The following is a 19003-nucleotide window of genomic DNA, read 5'->3' as shown; positions in this document are numbered from 1 at the left end:
ATCTGTCTGGGGCAAGGATAAGAGACTTGTCTAAACACATTTAAAGGTCTAAACCAGGCTGGCAGATTGTTAGAGACAATATGTTCTCGCCTCATTCTGTGACACATATGCCTTCAAAATCAGATCTGACCACACTTGGTTTTAGAATTTGCTGATCTGACCAGATTCTGGTGGCTCATGTCTGTCATCCTGTCTACACAGCAGACTGAGATCAGGTGGATCATGGCTCGAGGTCAGCCTGGCCAAAAGTTCACAAGACTCCATCTCAACCAATAGCTGGGCATGGTGATACACACCTATCGTCCCAAGGTACACATGTAGGGGGCTGAGATTGGGAGGATCATGGTTCTAGGCCAACAGGGAAAAAAAAAAAAAGTTCATGAGACCCAATCTCAATGGAAAAAGTTGGGTGTGGTAGCATGCACCTGTCATCCCAGTGACCAACGGAGAATCACAGTCTAGACCAACCTGGGCAAAAAGTGAGACCCTACCTCCAAAATAACCAGGGCCAAAAGGGCTGGAGGTGTGGCTCAAGCAGTCCAGCACCTGCCTTGCAAACACAAAGCCCTAAGTCAAACACACACACAAATATAGCCACACACACACACACACACAAATCGCTGAGCTGTCAAGTGTTGTTTTTGCCAGATTATATGACTAAGAAGGGAACCCTACCCATCTCAGCCTGCAGCAGCTCCACCTGCCTCCCAGTGGTTGTGCCCTCAGATTCCTTCCACATTGCAAGGGGTCACAGGCACAGGTGAGTGTGTGATGGCCTCACCCTGCATGGGGAAGACTCCCTCCACATGTCCTGCAAACAGCCATGCCTTGGTGGTCCTCAGTACTTGTATGTATTGAAATGCTAGAGGTCCCCTTCCAGTTTGACTCTTTTGCTGCCATCAAGACTTACCCGTATGAGCCCTGCACTTGCCTAAATCCAACTGCAGAGATTTAGGGAAGGTGGTCTTTCCTAGGACCACTGCCATCCAGTGGGTTGTGTTTTTGACTCACATGGGAGATACAACAAGTCTATGTGTTTGCTAAGAGCTTCAAAATGAAGGGCAGTGAGGTCTGGATTTCTGCCAGCTGCCGACACCCTCTTTCTACCTCCTTGAGCCTACTCTCCAGCCCTAAAGGCAAGTGCAGCAAAGGCTGCCTAGCAAGAAACAGCTGTTTAGCTGTGCCTTGTCCTTCCTGGCTGCCTGTATACCAATTTTATTGCTTGCCTAGTAGATCTGGAGAACAAAAAAGTAAGAAAGAATATTTGAGTATCTATCAATGGCTGCTTATGACCTCTGTCACACTTTGACTGAGTGCCCCACCCCGTAGGGTCCTGTGCATGATGTTATTAGGTCACCCCAATGCTTAATAAGGCAAAGTCCAGCCATGTGCAGATGGGTGGTAATTGTTTCCCCAAAATACTTCCTGAGGCGCTAAAGACGAAGTTATTTCCATGGGAGCCATAGGCTGATGGGGACTAGGATTGCTGGGACAGAGATGGGAGCAGATGGCACCAAGGGGTAAGACTCTCTGGAGTCCAAGCAGACCACATTTATACTTTCTGAAAATGACCTTAAGCCAGGGCTGCTTGCAGCTATAATCCCAGCTACTCAGGAGAATGAGACAGGAGGATCAGTTATACCCAGGAGCTCAAGGCCAGCATGGGCAACATGCAATTCACTGTCCCTAAAAACCTAGACTGGGGATGCAGCTCGTATTAGAGCACTTGTGTAGCATGTTCAAGGCTCTGGATTTTTGGTCATGTTGGAACAAAACCCAGGGCCATGAATATGCTAGGAAAGTACTCTACCACTGAGCTATTTCCCCAAATCTAAAATAAGGATTTTTAATTCAAGAAATAAAAAGGAGCTTGAAAAAGGAGATTCTCTATGACGTGGAATCCCACAGGTACAGCTATGCCAACGTTTGCTTACATGTTTGTTGTCAGAGGATCCTTTTTTTCCCCCTCATTAGCATGGATTACGGTGTTCCCCTTTACCCTGAAAGTTTCTTCTTGAAGTTCTTCGTGAATCCAAGGTTTGTTTACAACAGTAGGAAAGAAGTTCTTCATGTTGACACTGATCTCTTTCTCCCCCAAATACAGGATTAAACAGGTTGTACCTTTTCAAGCAGACTTTTTTTTTTTCCCAGCAGTAGAAAATTAAAGACTTTCTGAGCAATTTAATCCTTAACACTACGTACTAGTGCTTGGGAGGTGGTCAGAGGCCAGTCCCAGTCAAAGCAAAGACTCTATCAAAAACAAACTGAGCTAGGGTGTGCTCACGTGGTAGAGCACATGTCTAGCAAGGGCAAGGCTCAGCCTCCAGGACTGCCTGCCCGCGCAGAAAAAATGACTTATTCTGGGTGGGTCATTCTAATTATAGCTACTTGTGAGGCAGAGATCAGGAGATTCACAGTTTGAGGCCAGCCTGGGCAAAAAGTTTGAAAGACCCTCCCCATCTCAACCAATGGTTAGTTGTGGTGTGGTTATTACTGTCATGGCAGCTATGCAGCGAAGCACAAAGAAGATTGTGGTGCAGTCCAGCCCAGGCATCTCAAAAAAAAGAAAAAAAAAAAAAGAATGCAAAAAGGGCTGGTAAAGTGGCTCAAGTGTAGAGTGGCAAGTGTGAGGCCCTCAATTCGAACCCCACTATGAAAAAAAAAGAAAAGAAAAATGAAGAAAAAAGGGCTGAAGTGAGGCTCAAGGAGGAGAGTGCTTGCCAGGCCCTGAGTCCAATATGCATTACCTCAAGAAAAAAAAAGAGTGTACATGTACTGATTTAAAAAAAAACAAAAAACAAAACTAACATTTCATAGTTTAAAAAAACCTTTCTAAAGAAATTTTCATTCATCTACCATAATTATAATATTCTATTACTTTTGCAGAGAAGAAAAATTTTAGATGAACTGAGTTTCTCACTAATAGTCTTAATCTTTGGGCCTAAATTTGCCAATCATTATAATTGAAAGAAATACAGGCTGTATAAATCTCTTAGGAGAGCAATTACAACCCTTTTTTCAAAGTCCAGCTGAGGCTTTCTGATACCGAGAAAATAAGAATTGCATACTCTGTGTAAGTCAGTCCTCCCTCCCTCCTTCATTCCCTCCCTCCCCTCCTTCTTTCCTTCCCTCCCTCCCTTCCCTCCTTCCTTCCTTTTCTCTTTCTGTGTTGGATGGAACCCAGGGCCTTGTGCATGCTAGACAAGCGTCCTACCACTGAGCTACAACCCTAGCCCAAGGTACACTTTTCATATCCCTAAAAGGGCAATTCATTTTCATTTTTTGTTTTATTCCAGGGGCCATGTATTGTACTTTTACCCTTTTGTTCTCATCTTTAAGAAAATCTCATTCTTCTCTTTGGGGCTTTTACTCTTCGCTTTGTATTATAGTATTTCAGCATCCACTGTTTCATCACAATCCAGTGAAAACTTCCAAATCCCTCTAACTGCATCCAGGTTTGAAGTGTTCTGTGGAAGGAACACTACTAAACATCATTATTTTAACATTCTTTTTAAAAATGATTTTTATTTAGTTTCTTGAAGGAAAGAATACAAGAACCACAGAACTACAATAAATATAGCCAAAGGTGAATATCATGATGGATAAGCTAATTAACTGAGTGGATCACATAAATTACTTCTCTTTGCCTTAGTTTTCATCTATGAAACAGGGAGAATGGCAGTGACCTTGCAGAGAAGATGAAATGAGTTCGTATTTGGGAAGGGTTCAGATCAGTGCCTGGCACATAGCAACTGTAAGTTAGATAAAGCTTGTCAATTTCTACAAAAAAAACCATGTTTGTGTGATTGCTTCAGTCCTCGTACCATTTTTAAAGGAATAAAATGTTGTAAAACCCCATGGTCTTTCATTTTCCAAAGCTGAGCACTTGCTGAAGTTGGGGAGGAGGGAGTGTATAGCTGCCATAAACTTGGCGCACTTGTAACATTTATTATTGTTTTACACGTTAACATATTTTACCTAAAAAATGGTGTCATGATGCATTCATGTTTTCTAAATCTCTGTACCCACTCAGCATTATGTTTTTGAGATTTATCCTGTGGGTAGATAGGATTCTATGTCATACATTTGTCATTAGTGCTTATTATTCCATTATATGAATAAGCCTTCTAGAACAAACAAATGCAAACGGTGCTACAATGAGCACCCCAGAACAGTGCCCACTTGTGAGGTTTTTTTCTGTGATGGACAGCTTAGAAGACAGCCAAATACAGGATGGACATCTATAACTTTCCCAGGTGTCCCCAAAACACTGGGCACATTTATATCTCACTAGCAATGGATAACAAACTCTGCTTTGCTATGTCCTCACCAAGACTCGAGGCTGCTAGAGTTATTGACTTTTGCCTGTGTGATGGGTATTAAAAAAAAGTCATTGTTTTCATTCATATTCCTTTTTAAATTGCTAGTGAGCATTTTAACATTTACTGGTTGCTGGGATTTCTTCTACTTTGAATTGTGCATTTATTTCCATTTGGATACCCATTATGACCGATCTTCTGTTTTGCTATTTTTTAAAATTGATTTATACAGTTTTCTTTGTTCTGAATACTAATCCCATAACAGAGCCTGGGGATTGTAAATATCTTCTTTCAGAATGTGGTTTGTCTTCTTTGTCTGCAATGTCTTTGGTCATATAAAATACTCATTTTCATATAGGATAATAAACACTATTTTTCTCTATGATTTATGGTTTTTGTTTCTTTAGATTTTTTTCCCTAAGTCAATATGCTAGAAGACAACACTATGTGTTGTATTTTTAAAATTTTTCTATAGTTGACTTTTTACATACAGCTCTTTAGCCCATCAGGAATTTATTTTACTTACGGTGTAAGAAAGGGATATATGTTTTACTTTTGCCATATGGAAAACTACTTTTCCTGACACTATTTATTGAATAGTCATTTCTCCATGGATTTGTAGGATGGCTTCTATCATATTTCAAGGCCTCATAAAACCTGTGTCTTTTTCTAGTCTCTCTGTTTCTTTCCATAACCTTACTTGTTCTTTACCAAAACCACATGGTTTTAATCATGTTGATATCTGGTCGAGCAAGTATTCCCACTTATTGGTGTTCTCAGAATGACCAGGTTGTTGTTATAAGTGATGTATTTTATTTGACTATTTTTTCTAGTATCTGGGTTGCTGTTGGTTTTATGTATTGATCTTGCTTCAGTCACATTGAGTCATTTCAAATTCTAATAATATATCACCATTTTCCTTAGGTTCTTCAGGACATTTGCTCAGATTCAGCATGGTTTTGGTATCCTGTCCTAAGCCATGTGGCTTTTGTTTCTTATTCTTTCAATGCAGAAATCACACAAAAAATTCCAAATTTAAGGTCAAATTTTCTAACATTTCATCATGCTAGAAGTTTTGAGTGTGATGGATTTTTCTTAGTATCTATCTGCTTATATTAACATTAGCATTAAATTTATCTATTATTTATATTGCAGAAAATACAAGGACTAGACTTTACAATGTTAAGCCATCCTTACATTCCTTGTTCTTGGTAATGAGATTTTTTTTATACATAGCTATTTATGCTTTGCTAATACTTTATTTAAAGGGTTATATATAAAATTGAAGTTCTTTTGTGTATTTGTCTAATATCCAGGTTAATAATAGCCTTTTTAAATGAAACAATATGGCAATATTTAATTTACCTCACTGTTAACCAAATGTAAGAGAATGAAGTTACAGTTGCAGGCATCCATAATCACTATAGTGTTTCTCAAAGCTTTTCTTATAATATTTTCTCTTTTACATTTTTATTAGCATACAGTAATTATGCAGGGGGGATTTATTGTGACATTTCAGAAAAGCCTTACATTGAACATTGGTAAGGATCACCCCCACCATCTCTCCCTCATCCCTCTCCCTTCCCCACCTAAAATAATTGTAATAGGTTTCATCATATATGTATACAAAGCACATCGACCATATTCACCCTCTTTCACCTCCTCCACAACACACACATACATACAGAGGATCTATTTTACAATCCTGTCCTTTATTTTTATTTACTTATTTTTTGTTGGTACTGGAATTTGAACTCAGGGCCTCATGCTTGCTAGGCAGGCACTCTACTATTTGAACCAGTCTGCCAACCTGTCTTTCATTTTTAACTCCAAAATAGATTTTCAGAGGGATTTTTTGAGGAATCCCAGCTATGAATACTTTGGTCAGTTTGACCTCCTCTATTACTCTCCTTACCCTATTCCTCCTGCCCTGTTATTCAACAGCTTTTTAGCACGTGTAGTTGTGTCATCTACCTGCATAGATGCAGTGTGTTTCAATACTGTTGACTCTCTATAATTCCCTTTTCCTTTCCCTCCTACCCTGAGTTCCACAGACTAGTTCCACTATTACAAACATGTTCTGTGTACAATCTTACAATATTTTCTGCCTTAATTTTTTAGTGACTTTTCAGAATAAAATATTGAATTGGTTGTTATTGCTGCAAGTTCTATTGTGACTTTGGATGACAGCACCTTCATAGACAAGTTACTAAATATTCATGTGAAAAGGCAATGTTGAATAAATGGGATTCTAATGAACAAGGTCTTGGTGCTAGAAATCAATATCCTAGACACTCATGTCTTTAACCATCGGAATTCTAGAAGTCATCAACTAATTCTTCTGAACATTTTTGAGAGAAATGGCCTTGGAACGTTCATTTCAATGAATGTTCATTTCAATACCAATTTGTCTAAAGCCAAACAGAGTCAAAGGATTAAAGCCTCAGTGGTGTCCTTACCCAGACTTTGTGTTGACACTGAGTCTCCAGGCAGGTGTCCTTCTAGCTACAGCAGTCTGAACAACACTGTCATGGTTAACTTCCTACATATTTCTTTCTTTTAGCATGCTCTTCTACAATGTTCACACAGGCTATGCCCACAATAATGGCTCTTTCAAGTACATCTTAAATTAGAACGGGGCTCAAAATCACTATTGCCTGGAGTTTCGCCATTCTTCCTAATGCCTCCTTAAGAGATTTCTGCAGAGGGCCTCCAAATTTTCACCTTATACCAATGGAAGATAAATTAACTAAAAGACTTTGGCAGATCATACATTGTCTTTAAGTATCAGGTTTTCTAGTAAAATAAGATGCTAACAGATTGCTTAATGCTTTTTGGATGCTGTAGCATAGGCTTAGTGTTTGTCAACTGAAGGCAAAACAGTGAAATCTAGGAGTAAAGTGATTCCAAAAATGAATTACATCGAAACTTTCCATGGGCAATAAAATTCCTATGATCTTTTCCTTCCTCCCAAGGTGACTGTCACTATGTGGCTTTGTCACCTGTTTGAAAAGCTGATCCATAAGAAGGGTCTTGACAGCATGAGTCCTCTCTGGGCTGGCAGCAGAGGGTATGCTAGAATTTTGCAGGGAGCACGCACAGCCTTGTTCAACTTGGCTGCTGTGTGTGAAACGAATGTCAGCTGGCCTTAGGTGTTAACTGCTAACTTCCAAAGAACACTGTCTTTTAGGGGACTCCACAGGTGTTAGAATGCACGGGGTAACCAGAAGATCCCTCCAAGAAGAAAGGGATTACGACCCTTGTGTTACCCCCAGTTCCTGGCACATGATAGGGGCTTATCTAGGGAATGAATGAAGCCATTTCTACAGAGCCTCTGAGCACATTACACATTTTTTGTTTTAAATTATTAGACTCTTAAGTATAGTCTCTTAAGGATACCCTGCTGTGTAAACTGCAGTTAAATACCAGTATTTGGTAAATACCAGTATCATCTCCATTCAGATGTCAAGTTCCATTCCATCAACTCCACTGAAAGTTTTTATCTGAGCAGTCTCTCTTAAGCCATTGTTTCTGGCTTTTTTCTGTGTAAAAAAACTACACAGTTAACTGAGTAGCATCCCCAAATTTTTAGCTGTGTGGAAATTGTCATTTATGATATTCAAATGAAGCATACTTATTTTATTTATTTATTTTTTTGGCAGTTTGGACTCAGGACCTCACACTTGCTAGGCAAATGCTCTACGACTTAAACCACTTCACCAGTCTTTTCTGTGTGTGTTAAGTATTTTTGAAATAAGGTCTTATGAACTATTTGCCAGGGCTGGCTTTGAACCTCAGTCCTTCTGATCTCTGCCTCCCAAGTAGCTAGGATTGCAGGCATGAGTCACCAATGCCCAATCAAAGCACATTTATTTTAGAAGGAAGAGCTAGAAAATTATAAACAAATTTGGGTGAACTTTCACCCCAAGACACCTTCCTACCTAATTTTATATTTCTAACTTGGTGTTCTTATTCCTAAAGAGGCCCCTTAAAATTTTATGTTTCTGGACCCACAAAACCTTGCCATCAAGGTAATTAATTGATTTTTATAAACCTTCTTCCCTTCTACTTTGCAATATGCATTATCACTTAACAAAACATAAATATTTGCTCCTGGCCATATGCTTTTCCAATTCTTTTGATAACAGTGCATTGTTCCAGTGAAAAGATTTATTAAACAAGATGATTTATCAAATCAATTCCCTATTGTTTGACATTTCCCCTCCCTTATGTTATTCTTGCAAATTATGCTTTGCTGAACATTCTGGGAGGGACATCTTTATGCCTAAATGTGGAGGAATATATATAAATAATATATATGGAGTTTTGAGTATAGATTGACAAATAGCTTTCCCAACAGAGGTATACAAGAGTATACATTTTTACAATACCTGTCAATACTGTTTATTTTATTATAAAACTCTTTGCCTATTTCATAGGTGTAAAAACCTGTCTTATTTTAATTATAATAATTTTCTTAAGTTGAAAACATGTTTTCCCGTCAGAAAGTACTACAAAAGCTCTTTATATATTGCCATCAGCAATGCATAATCTTAAATTGGATTTGGAGAAACTGAGGAATTCTGTTCCTATGAAAATCCCACATCATCTACCTCTAGAAGGTGTCCTTTAGGGAAAGTGTTCCAGAAGGCAAGCACACATCATATTAACTTGCTCACATTACAGGGAGAATTGGATTAGTTTCAACTCAGTATATTTGAACATCCACAGGTGCTTAACACCATATTCTGTGCTATTATCTGATGAAGGAAACTGACATGTCTACCACTGTAATGCAAAAGTAAAAGCCATGGCTTTCAATTCCAACATAGCACAATGTAAGCACATACATGAACAAAATTTATTCTTGAATTCATAATGGAAAACTGATGGAGGAGTGGTTGTGGAAGACCATGGTTAATCTTGATTGTCACACTATTTGGATTGAGAAGGACCTAGGAAATTAGAGGAGCATATGTCTGTGCATGTGTGTTTGTGTGTATGTTTGGGGGAGGACCTTCCTGAACGTGGACTGCACCATCCCATGTACTAAGGGTCCCTGACAGAATAAAAGGGGAGAAAAATCAAGTCAGCCAGAACAGGCATTCTCTCTTTCTTCGCTTCCTGACCACCATGAGGCAAACTGCTCTGTTCTGCCACGCCCTCCCCACAATGATGTTCTGAAACCTCTGAAACCATAAGCCAAAATAAATCAACCCATAAGTTGTTTTGCTCAGGTATTTGTCACAACAACAAAAAGTCTGACTAACACAGGTAAGACAATTCCAAGGAGGTGATGTGTGCTGAGACCACTGCAAGCCAGGGTGTGAATTCACAGCCCATGGTGTGAATGTGAGTGGCAAGGTGTCCAGGCTAACTCTGGGGCCCTGAGAAGCTGGGACAATCTGAGGTAATAAGATAAAGAGGCTGAGGTCACACTGTGAATCTCCTGGGATACCTTATTGAGATCAGAGTATTTTAGAAGATGTTCCACGTTTTGGAACTAATTCTGAGATTCAAGTGCAATGGAGATGTCTGGCATAGGGATGACCTGCCAAGTGCACTTGGTTTTAACATAGCTAAGATTCTTGGTTGCTGTGCTTTGAAAGCACCAAAGAAGAGACATTCTTGAATGATCAGCCTTCTAGATGGATGCCAAAGTATTTCAGGGTTCATTTAAGAGTTCTGGGTGTGGAACTCCACAACCACCATCCCCCAGGATGTGGGTTATTTCTAACCATGTGCTGGCATTTCCTGCAGTTGAGTTGAAGATGTGAATTTTTCTGAACTGTCCTCAGTGCTTCAACATCTTCTAGCACATGGTCAGTCTAAAAGCATGAGGACACCTAAGGGGACTGTGAGGATGGGTGGAAGAGGCAGATAAGGCTCAATGCAGAATTTCAGAAGCAGTATTCTTCAAGAGAGTTCATAGTTTCTGCAGATGAACACAGTGGGCAGAATGACTCAAGTGCCTAGAAAACATAAGGCCCTGAATTCAAACCACAGTACTGCAAGAAAAAAAAAAAAAAAAACACAGTGTGGCTGCATGTCTTAGTTACTTGTTGTAACTTTTAAGTAAGTTGCTTGGGTGTTCTGAACTTCCATTTCCTTGTCGTTGAAATGGGACCATAGTTACAACTTGACAAAGGATGCTATGCTGACTGAATGAATGAAATGCATGCTCTGTTTCTGAAACATAGCAGGCATCCTACAAATGGACTCCACTGGTCTCTTCTCTTCTTCAATAAAAAGGGAAATTATGATCCAAGGCCCTTCAGCACTATTCCATGTGCAGGGGGCTGTGTGGCCAGACACACTGAATCTCTAGGAACCATGTGAGTTTTAGTTTATCACCATGCCAATAAAATGCCATCGTATATTAAGAGAATTCCTTCTGAGTTAAAGCATTTCTAATACCTTTCTGGAATCATGTGTAAAAAGACTGTTCTCCTTGGTTTGTAAAGGCATCTTTCCCATCCTCTCCCACTGTCACAAGCTGTAACTGGTCTTGTGTACACAGCTGGCACCTGCACCAGCCAGACCTGAGGTAACTGGAGTTTAGGCCCAATATTTTTCCATTCCAGAGCTTACAAATTCTATTTCAAGCATACGCACATACAGAATGCAGATGTGGAGATGAAAATCAGGCCTTTTGGGAGAGCCAGGCTGTGATATTTAACTAGAGCGAGGCCATCAGTGGCTTTTCTGCAGTGACCTCGCCCAGGCATGGATGGAGCCCAGACCTCAAGAGTGGTCTTGGCCTTTTGATATAGCATTAGCAATCCCACGGGACGGTCACCATACCTCCCATTTGGGGCAAACTGTTGCACAATCTGTGATCAGAAAGGCTTGTAAGATTTTCTCTGCACTCTGAAGAACGTGTAACCACATAGAGATTCTAGAAAACTCACTCCCTTGAGGAAGCTGAAGGTCAAAATTGAGGTAAGCAGAGAAGGGAAATTAAGCTATTTATGCTTGATGCAAAAGGGTGACTCTGGTCAAGGAAGTGACTGTTTCAGAATGTATTCTAATAAGTATACAAACCAGAGGTCAGGCTGCTACACCATCTAGGAAAAACTCATATGGCTCAACTAGACCACCTCACTTGAGAGCTCCTTTAGAAATGAATAAATAATTGATTCATTCACTCAACAAGTATTTATTGAGAAACTACCACATAACAGATACTGTCATGGAAATGAGGGATAACAAAAAAAAATTTTTTTAAATCCCTGATCTCATGAAACTTACAAGAAAGACTGTCAGTAAACAATACCAAAAGATTAAAATATGAATTATACAGTATATGGTGAAAATTGCTAAGCAACAGAATTACAGCAAGTCTGGGGTATGAAACATAGGAGATGGGTGTTGAAATGTTGGATAGGTGGCCAGGGAAGGCCCCACTGAGAAGCTGACTTAAATGGACTCCTGACCAATGTTTTAGGTGGGCATAGATGTAGATTAGAAGTATAGATGAAGATCAGGTGGGTAGAGATGTATATTAGATGCTTTTTCTTTTTGGTACTAGGGGTTAGACGCAGGTCCTCACCCTTGTTTTACCACTTGAATCATGCTCTCAGCCCCTTTTGTGTTGGTTATTTTTGAGATAGGGTCTTGCTTCATGCCTGTTGCTCCTCTCATTTGTGTTTTCTGATGCTAGCTTGGGATGACAGGTGCACACCCAGTCATTGGTTGAGATGGGGTCTCCTAAACTTTTTTCCTGACCTCGAACCAAGATCTAGGATTACAGGTGTGAATCACTGCCTACTCCATCCCACACCACCCCAGATTTTTGAAGGTTCTGCTCCATTTTCTTTTTCTTTCTTTGCTTTTTTGGGAGGAGTGGGGGTTGATGTTGTGGTTTGAATTCAAGGCCTTGTGCATTTGCTAGGCATGCACTGTACACTTGAGTGAGCTCTTTTTGCTTTGGTTATTTTTGACATAGGATCTTGTGCTTTGGGCCAGGCCAGTCTGGAAGCTTTGTAGCTGGGGTGAAAGGTGAGTGTCACCACCCCCAACATTTTTCATTCAGATGGTGTCTTACTAATATTTTTTGCCATGGCTGACCTCAAACCTCAATCCTTCTGATCTCTGCTTCCCAAATAGCTGGGATTACAGGTGTGAGCTTTCACATCTGGCCTGCTGCCCCATTTTCTTTTGATTCCTGGTTGCCATTGAGAAAGCTAATGTCTTTCTGACACCTGACTTTGCCCCACCTGTGGGAGCTTCCAGGACCTTCTGTTTCTCCCATGATCTATAATGTCTCAGTGACAAGTCTGAGTGTGTTGGGCCTTTCATGAATCTTTTCAATCTGCAGTCTGATATACTTTAGTTTGGTGAGGAGGGGAAGACTTTTTGGAAAACATCTTTGATTTTCCTGATCTCTTCTATGCAAATCCCCTTTTCGAGGAATATAGATGCTCTGGTGGCATTTTCTGTTGTTCTTTCCCTTGTCCTCTTTCCCACCACTCCGTGTTCATGCTGTGAGATTTCATCAGCTTTTTCTTTTTCACTGAAATTTGACCTTCTGTTGCATGGTTCTCAGAGCTCACTCCTGTTCCCCACATCTTCCCCAGTCCCTCAACAGTTCATCTCTTCTGAGTTTCTGTTTCCTGATTATTTTCTTTCATGTTAAAACCTTTTATAAGCCAGGTGCAATGTCTCAGGCCTGTAATCCTAGCTACTCAGAACGCAGAGACTGTGATGGGAATACAAGGTCAGTCCACAGAAAAAAGTTTGAGAATTCTCATCTTAACCAATAAAAAAACTGGACATGGCTGTGCTGGCCTGTCATGCCAGCTATACAGGAAGCTAAATAGAATTGTGGTCCCGTCCTGCCCGGGTATAAATGTGAGATGCTATTGAAAAATAACAAAAGTAAAAAGGGCTGGAGGCACAGCTCAAGTGGTAGAGCGCCTGCCTAGCAAGTGCAAAGCCTTGAATTCAAACCCCAGTACCCCATTCCCCAAAAAGAAGCTTTTATCTGTTAATCCTTGGAAATCTGTTAATATAGAAGGGAGACATGTTCACACCAATAGAAGTTTTTATACATGATGACTCACATGGCTGTTTCACTATGAGGAGGCCTGACGTAATCTGAATATCACCTTCAACTATCTGTTGGGTGTGGTAGAACATGTCTGTAATTCCAACTACACTAAAGGTAGGAAGATTGTGATTCAAGACTAGCTGCAGGCAAAAATGCAAGACCCTACATGAAAAATGACCTAAAATAAAAAGGACTGTGAGCAGGGTTTAAGTGATGCAAGGGTCTGAGCTCACACCCCAGTACTGCCAAAAAAAAAAAAAAAAATCTGTTGGTCTCCCCTCCCAGGCCACTCAGCTTTCCAGGCAGGTCTTGTGGTTTCTGACTGAGGTGTCACTCCCTTAGCACTATCCCAGAATGCCATCGTTGGTTCAGGTTTTTCAGTCTCCAAATGTGGATGCAGTGAGGAGTTCCTTGGCTCAGTGGGGCAGAAAGGGAAGGTGGACGTCTTGCTGCACCACTGGGAAAAACTAAATTTCACTTGAGCCCCACCCATGCTTTTCACTCCCTCTGCAGCTCCACCTGCAGAGGACCTGGTGCCTCATTTTCTGAGCTTTTCTACCCTGCAAGTTTTATACTGAATTCTTTGCTTGAAGATTTTTTTTTTGACAATGCTGGAGTTTGAACTCAGGGCTTCCTGCTTGTGAGGCAGGTGTTCTACTTCTTGAGCCACGCCTCCAGCCCTTTTTGCTCTGGTTATTTTGGAGATAGGATCTTACTTTTTGCCCAGGCAAGCCTGGACCATGGTCCTTCTAGTTTACGCTTCCTGCCATTGCTGGAATGACAGGCACACAGCACCACGCTTGGGTTGAGATGGAATCTTGAAAACTTTTTGCTGGGCTGGCCTGGAACCCTTCTTCTCCCAATTTCAACCTCCTAAGTAGCTCAGATTATAGACATGAGCCACCACACCCAACTTCCCTTGAAGATTTAGGTGTTAGCTTCCTCTGGTCTGCTATTGCCTCTTCTCTCATTCTTTTACTTCTTCGGCTCAGGTTTTTGTTTGTTTTTTTTTAAATTTACCCCATATTGTTATTTTGATGGAATTTCTAGAGGAAGTCAACAAATTTATTATATCAACTGCCACATTTAACCAGAAATCACTCTATTTTCTTTCTAGTCTTTCCTGCTAAAGCTAGCAGTGGTGATCCACCCTCAGTAGATTCTTGCAAAGACAGGATTTGAATTCATCATCAGGATCTCAGATGTCCTGTTTCAGTCATCTATTTCCAAATACCAAGTGACTGTAAACATAGCAACTTGAAAGCAATTACAATCACGTATCTGTTTCTGATTCTGCAATTACAGCGGTGCTCAGCGGGGACATCTCTTCTGTTCCATGTGGCATAGCTGGGGTAGATTACCTGGCTTGGGAAAGCCAGTCCCGAGATGCCCATACAATGGTCCTGCCTTTAGGATGGGGGCATAACTGGAGCGGTCATTTGGGGCTTTGGTTCTTCTCTGTGTGGCCTTCCCATGTGCCTAGGCTAGACTCCCCAGAGTTGGGTTCTAGGAGGGACCATCCCAAGATCCAGCTCACCAAGAGGACAACACCGGTGTGTAAGCACATATCAATCTTCATTTTACATCACACTTGCTAATGTCCCAATGACCAAAGCAAGCCTCATGGCAAAGCCCAGAATCAATGTGGGAAGTGACTACACTCTGCAGAGCATGACATACTCAGAAAGGTGGCCCACTGTGGACCACGTACCCCTGTGAGCTCTACCTCTCTGGGATTCAGTAGCTATGTTTTTCTTTATGTGACTGACTTGTTTTATTTCTGAACTGTTGGGAGGCCAGACTCTTCTTGCACACAGTTTAATACAGTATAAACATTCAATAGCTACATATTAAAACCACAGAAAGAGGATGGCACTTCCGCTTAAAATGTTTCTGAATGTACTACAAAGACTTAAAGCTGTGTCGCTTACCCATTGCTATAATAGTTACGTTGCTAGTTAATGAAAGACATGGAAAAATGACCCTATGAGATTAGAGTTCTAAATATACCTTCTAAGGGAATTAAGTGGTGCCTTTTGCCGTAGGCCACCAGAGGTTGGCTCTTTGTCCTTTTGGTTTTAAAATAGCAGCAAATTAGCCTCTTTAACACCTGCCTTGACTCCAAAGAATAAAAGTGGGTACTTATAGGATAACCAGATAAGTGCCTTCTCTGGAAATTCCAAGCATTGATCCCTTGTTACTTGTGTTTCAAGCTTGTCCCAAACATCTGTAAGTGCAATAGGATAGATGAGGCTTATTTGTGGCTTTGTGACCTATGAGTCTTGATCCGTGTCTGATAACGATGTCCCTCTTGTGTGCAGGGGTCCTCTATCTCCAGTATGGAGATGAAACCAAGCAGCTAAGGATGCCGAATGAAATCACAAGTGCAGATACCATCCGTGCTCTCTTCGTAAGTGCCTTTCCCCAGCAGCTCACCATGAAGATGCTGGAGTCACCCAGTGTCGCCATTTACATCAAAGATGAAAGCAGAAATGTCTATTATGAATTAAATGATGTAAGGTAAGTCATTACATCTTCTTTTTGGTGAACATGTTTCACATAGAGTTTGGGTGGTTTTTTTTTTCTTCACCATATTATCTTCGAGGGGTTTGATCACCATATTGGATTTCTAGAGTTTGTGGTGAGTCCTCATTTCTTCTCTTCCCAGTGAGAAAAGTGCAGCCACAATCGTTCTGGAGATTACCTCCCAGGTGTGAATCTACTTAAGAAAGAATACATGACCCCCAATTAATCTAAAAGTTAAGGACACTAAGGCCCAAAGAGGTGTTGGAGAGACTTGATAAGAGGTGAAAGCAGTAGTTAGGAACTGGAACTTTCCAAACTCCCTCTCAAGGGCTCTTTCCACCATGGACAGAGCCTGTATTGTTTTAGGTAATGATCCTACCAGGTCATTACTGACACCCCAGAAGTTGGAATAAAAGAAGTGACCTCTGTTATTATCCACAGGAAAAGGAACTGAAAAGCATTCTTTCTGTCCATCTATTTCTTAAAGAGTTGTCCATTACTTAAGGTGCTCATTTTCCAGGAAACCTTTCCCCAGGACCTCCAGTTGAGTGAACGCTAAAACTAGGTTAAATGAACTCATGCAAGTGGCAAGAAACAAGAGCATCTGTAGCCACTGCAGCGGCATTGTCTATGAAACAGACAATCCATTTGATCTCTCCAGCCAAACAACCAGAGAAATGGGCATTACATCAAAATAAATAAGCAGTTGCTAGTATAGCCTTTAAATATTTTAAAACTCAAAAGATTAGTCAGTGACTAACCCAGTGATGGAACCAGAAACTCAGATGCATCAAAGTAAAGGGTTATATTCAAGTGTAGAAGGCCAATTAAGAACCATGCCCAGCCCCAAACTTGGCAGTCCATATTCTCAGCCAAATTACGAGGGGCAGGACTTGGGGTTTCTGAGCCCTTGCTCTGTGAAGGTAGCAAGCTCTGCTGTTTTTTCACTGTAGAAATAATGAAAAGTGGTACCGCCTTTTAAAAATATGCCTGTAGAGCATAATACATTTAAACTGATGAATATCTAACAATGATCACAGGTGACATATGGAGGCCTGTGTCAAGGTGGATGAGTAATTTAGGGCCTTCACAGTTTGACACATGCCCTGAAGCGTGGGTGCTACATCTGTTGCACAACCTTCCTGCTTTTTAAAAATGGGCTCAAATATTCATGAGTATCAGAAAATTTATGCTTGTTTTTGAAATAAATTATTAATCAAGCTGTCATCATTTTTTTTTAAATTTACAAAGCGTAAACTTAAATGTGAAACAATCGTATTATAGTGAAGTGTGTTTGCTCTGATGTAATCTCATGAGTCTTTTTCCATAGCTATGCCATTTTACTACAGTCGTCTCACATTTCTGTATTTACAGTTAGAGGCATCGAGAGACAGAGTAATAAGAAATAAGCACAAAACTCAGTGAAGCCCTTCTTGATTATGGAGCCCAAGGCTGAGCAGGGGGTTGTGAACTCTTGGGCCTCACTGTCTTGTTGCCTGGGCAAGGATCTTGCTATTACCAAAGCCACCATGTTCCAGAGCCTTTTCTAAGCTTTGAAGTATGATGACTCCTTTGACTTCCTTTTTGCATCCTTTGGAAATGTCAGAAAGCAGTCACAAAGAAAGATGGGAGGAGGACAAAGAGGACAAAAGTCAGTGGACATCAAGGAGATAAAATAGATCAAAGCAGCACGTGAGAGAAGAGACAATCACTTCAAACACTAATAATTATCAGTTATGTTTGGATGCTGATATTTGCAAAAATGATAATCTTGTTGACCCTTAAGCTACAATACTGATAGCTTAATTTTTTAAATTCTCATTTAAAATGACAGTGGAAAGTCATTAATTTACACACTTATAATTTTTCTTTCTAACTTCTTTAAATACAAAAATTCACCTTAAAATGTTCAAATGGAGAACATGTCTATGTTTGATGATGAATATAGTGTTTATGTTAAGCGATCACATACATATGCTGCCCCCAAAGCATTCTTTTTTGGTTTTTTTGCTTGTCTATAGAAGATGTTTGAATTCTATTTTATTGGAGTTGTGGAAGAAATTTTCACAAGCATTATATAAGTTTGTTTTTAAAAGATATCGTGTAGGTTTTCACTGAAGACAATGACTTTAGTCTTCTAAACTCAGGAGCAAATTTCCTTTCACATCCATCAGTTGCTGGAGTGACAGCCCATGTGCTAACCATTTGGCTATTACATCACTGTGTTGAGTTTTGAGGATTTTCCTTAGGGAAATCATGCAGCGTTCAGGTGAGAGTGCTGTGCTGTAAACATTGCCACAGGAAATGCAATCTGGCTTTTTATTGTTGATTCCTCTCAGATGAACATGTCTCTACATTAATCATAAATCCAGTTCGTGTCCTTTACCATTCCAATTGCAGTAAGTCATTTTCAGGACTTAAGCGAGGTTTCCAGTGACTTCCCATGGTCGCAGTGACTTGCGCTAGCCGAAGGGTGAGGTCCTTTTTTTTTTTTCATTTTTCTTTTATTATTCATATGTGCATACAAGGCTTGGTTCATTTCTCCCCCCGCCCCCACCCCCTCCCTTACCACCCACTCCACCCCCTCCCTCTCCCCCCCTCAATACCCAGCAGGAACTATTTTGCCCTTATCTCTAATTTTGTTGTAGAGAGAGTATAAGCAATAATAGGAAGGAACAAGGGTTTTTGCAGGTTGAGATAAGGATAGCTATACAGGGCATTGACTCACATTGATTTCCTGTGCATGGGTGTTACCTTCTAGGTTCATTCTTTTTGATCTAACCTTTTTTCTAGTACCTGTTCCCCTTTAAGGGTGAGGTCCTTTAGTGAATACCCATGTCCCTACCTCCAGGCCTCTCCCCGTATTAACCTAGCCCCTTTCACTAATGAGGGATGCACACTCCCCGCCAGCAGACTTCTAATGATTCTGGAGCAGCCATGCAAGCTTAGACTAGTCATTGCTTCAAAGCAACGCCTGGCAGATATTTAAAGAATCCTCCTCTTCATTTAAACAAAAGCCTAACCCAATAAACCCAGCAATTGTGATCAGCCCGCTAAACATGAGGCTACACCTGGAGGGAGGAATTCGTCTTGCTGCACACTTTGC

At 40.6% G+C, this 19003-nt stretch overlaps 1 protein-coding gene across 22 annotated transcripts in view; it reads left to right on the top strand.

Moving 5' to 3' along the window:
- Kiaa1217 (KIAA1217 ortholog) overlaps positions 1 to 19003 on the top strand; it is a 444456-nt gene that overhangs the window by 334996 nt on the left and 90457 nt on the right. For all 22 annotated transcript variants that reach the window (XM_074056502.1, XM_074056503.1, XM_074056504.1 and 19 more), the window contains one exon: positions 15693 to 15891. In XM_074056502.1, coding sequence (XP_073912603.1) covers positions 15693 to 15891 — 199 coding nt within the window. The remainder of the gene's footprint in view (positions 1 to 15692; positions 15892 to 19003) is intronic.

This window comes from Castor canadensis, chromosome 15 (assembly GCF_047511655.1).
Source record: "Castor canadensis chromosome 15, mCasCan1.hap1v2, whole genome shotgun sequence".
Lineage (NCBI taxonomy): Eukaryota > Metazoa > Chordata > Mammalia > Rodentia > Castoridae > Castor > Castor canadensis.
This window is presented reverse-complemented; position numbering and strand designations above follow the sequence as displayed.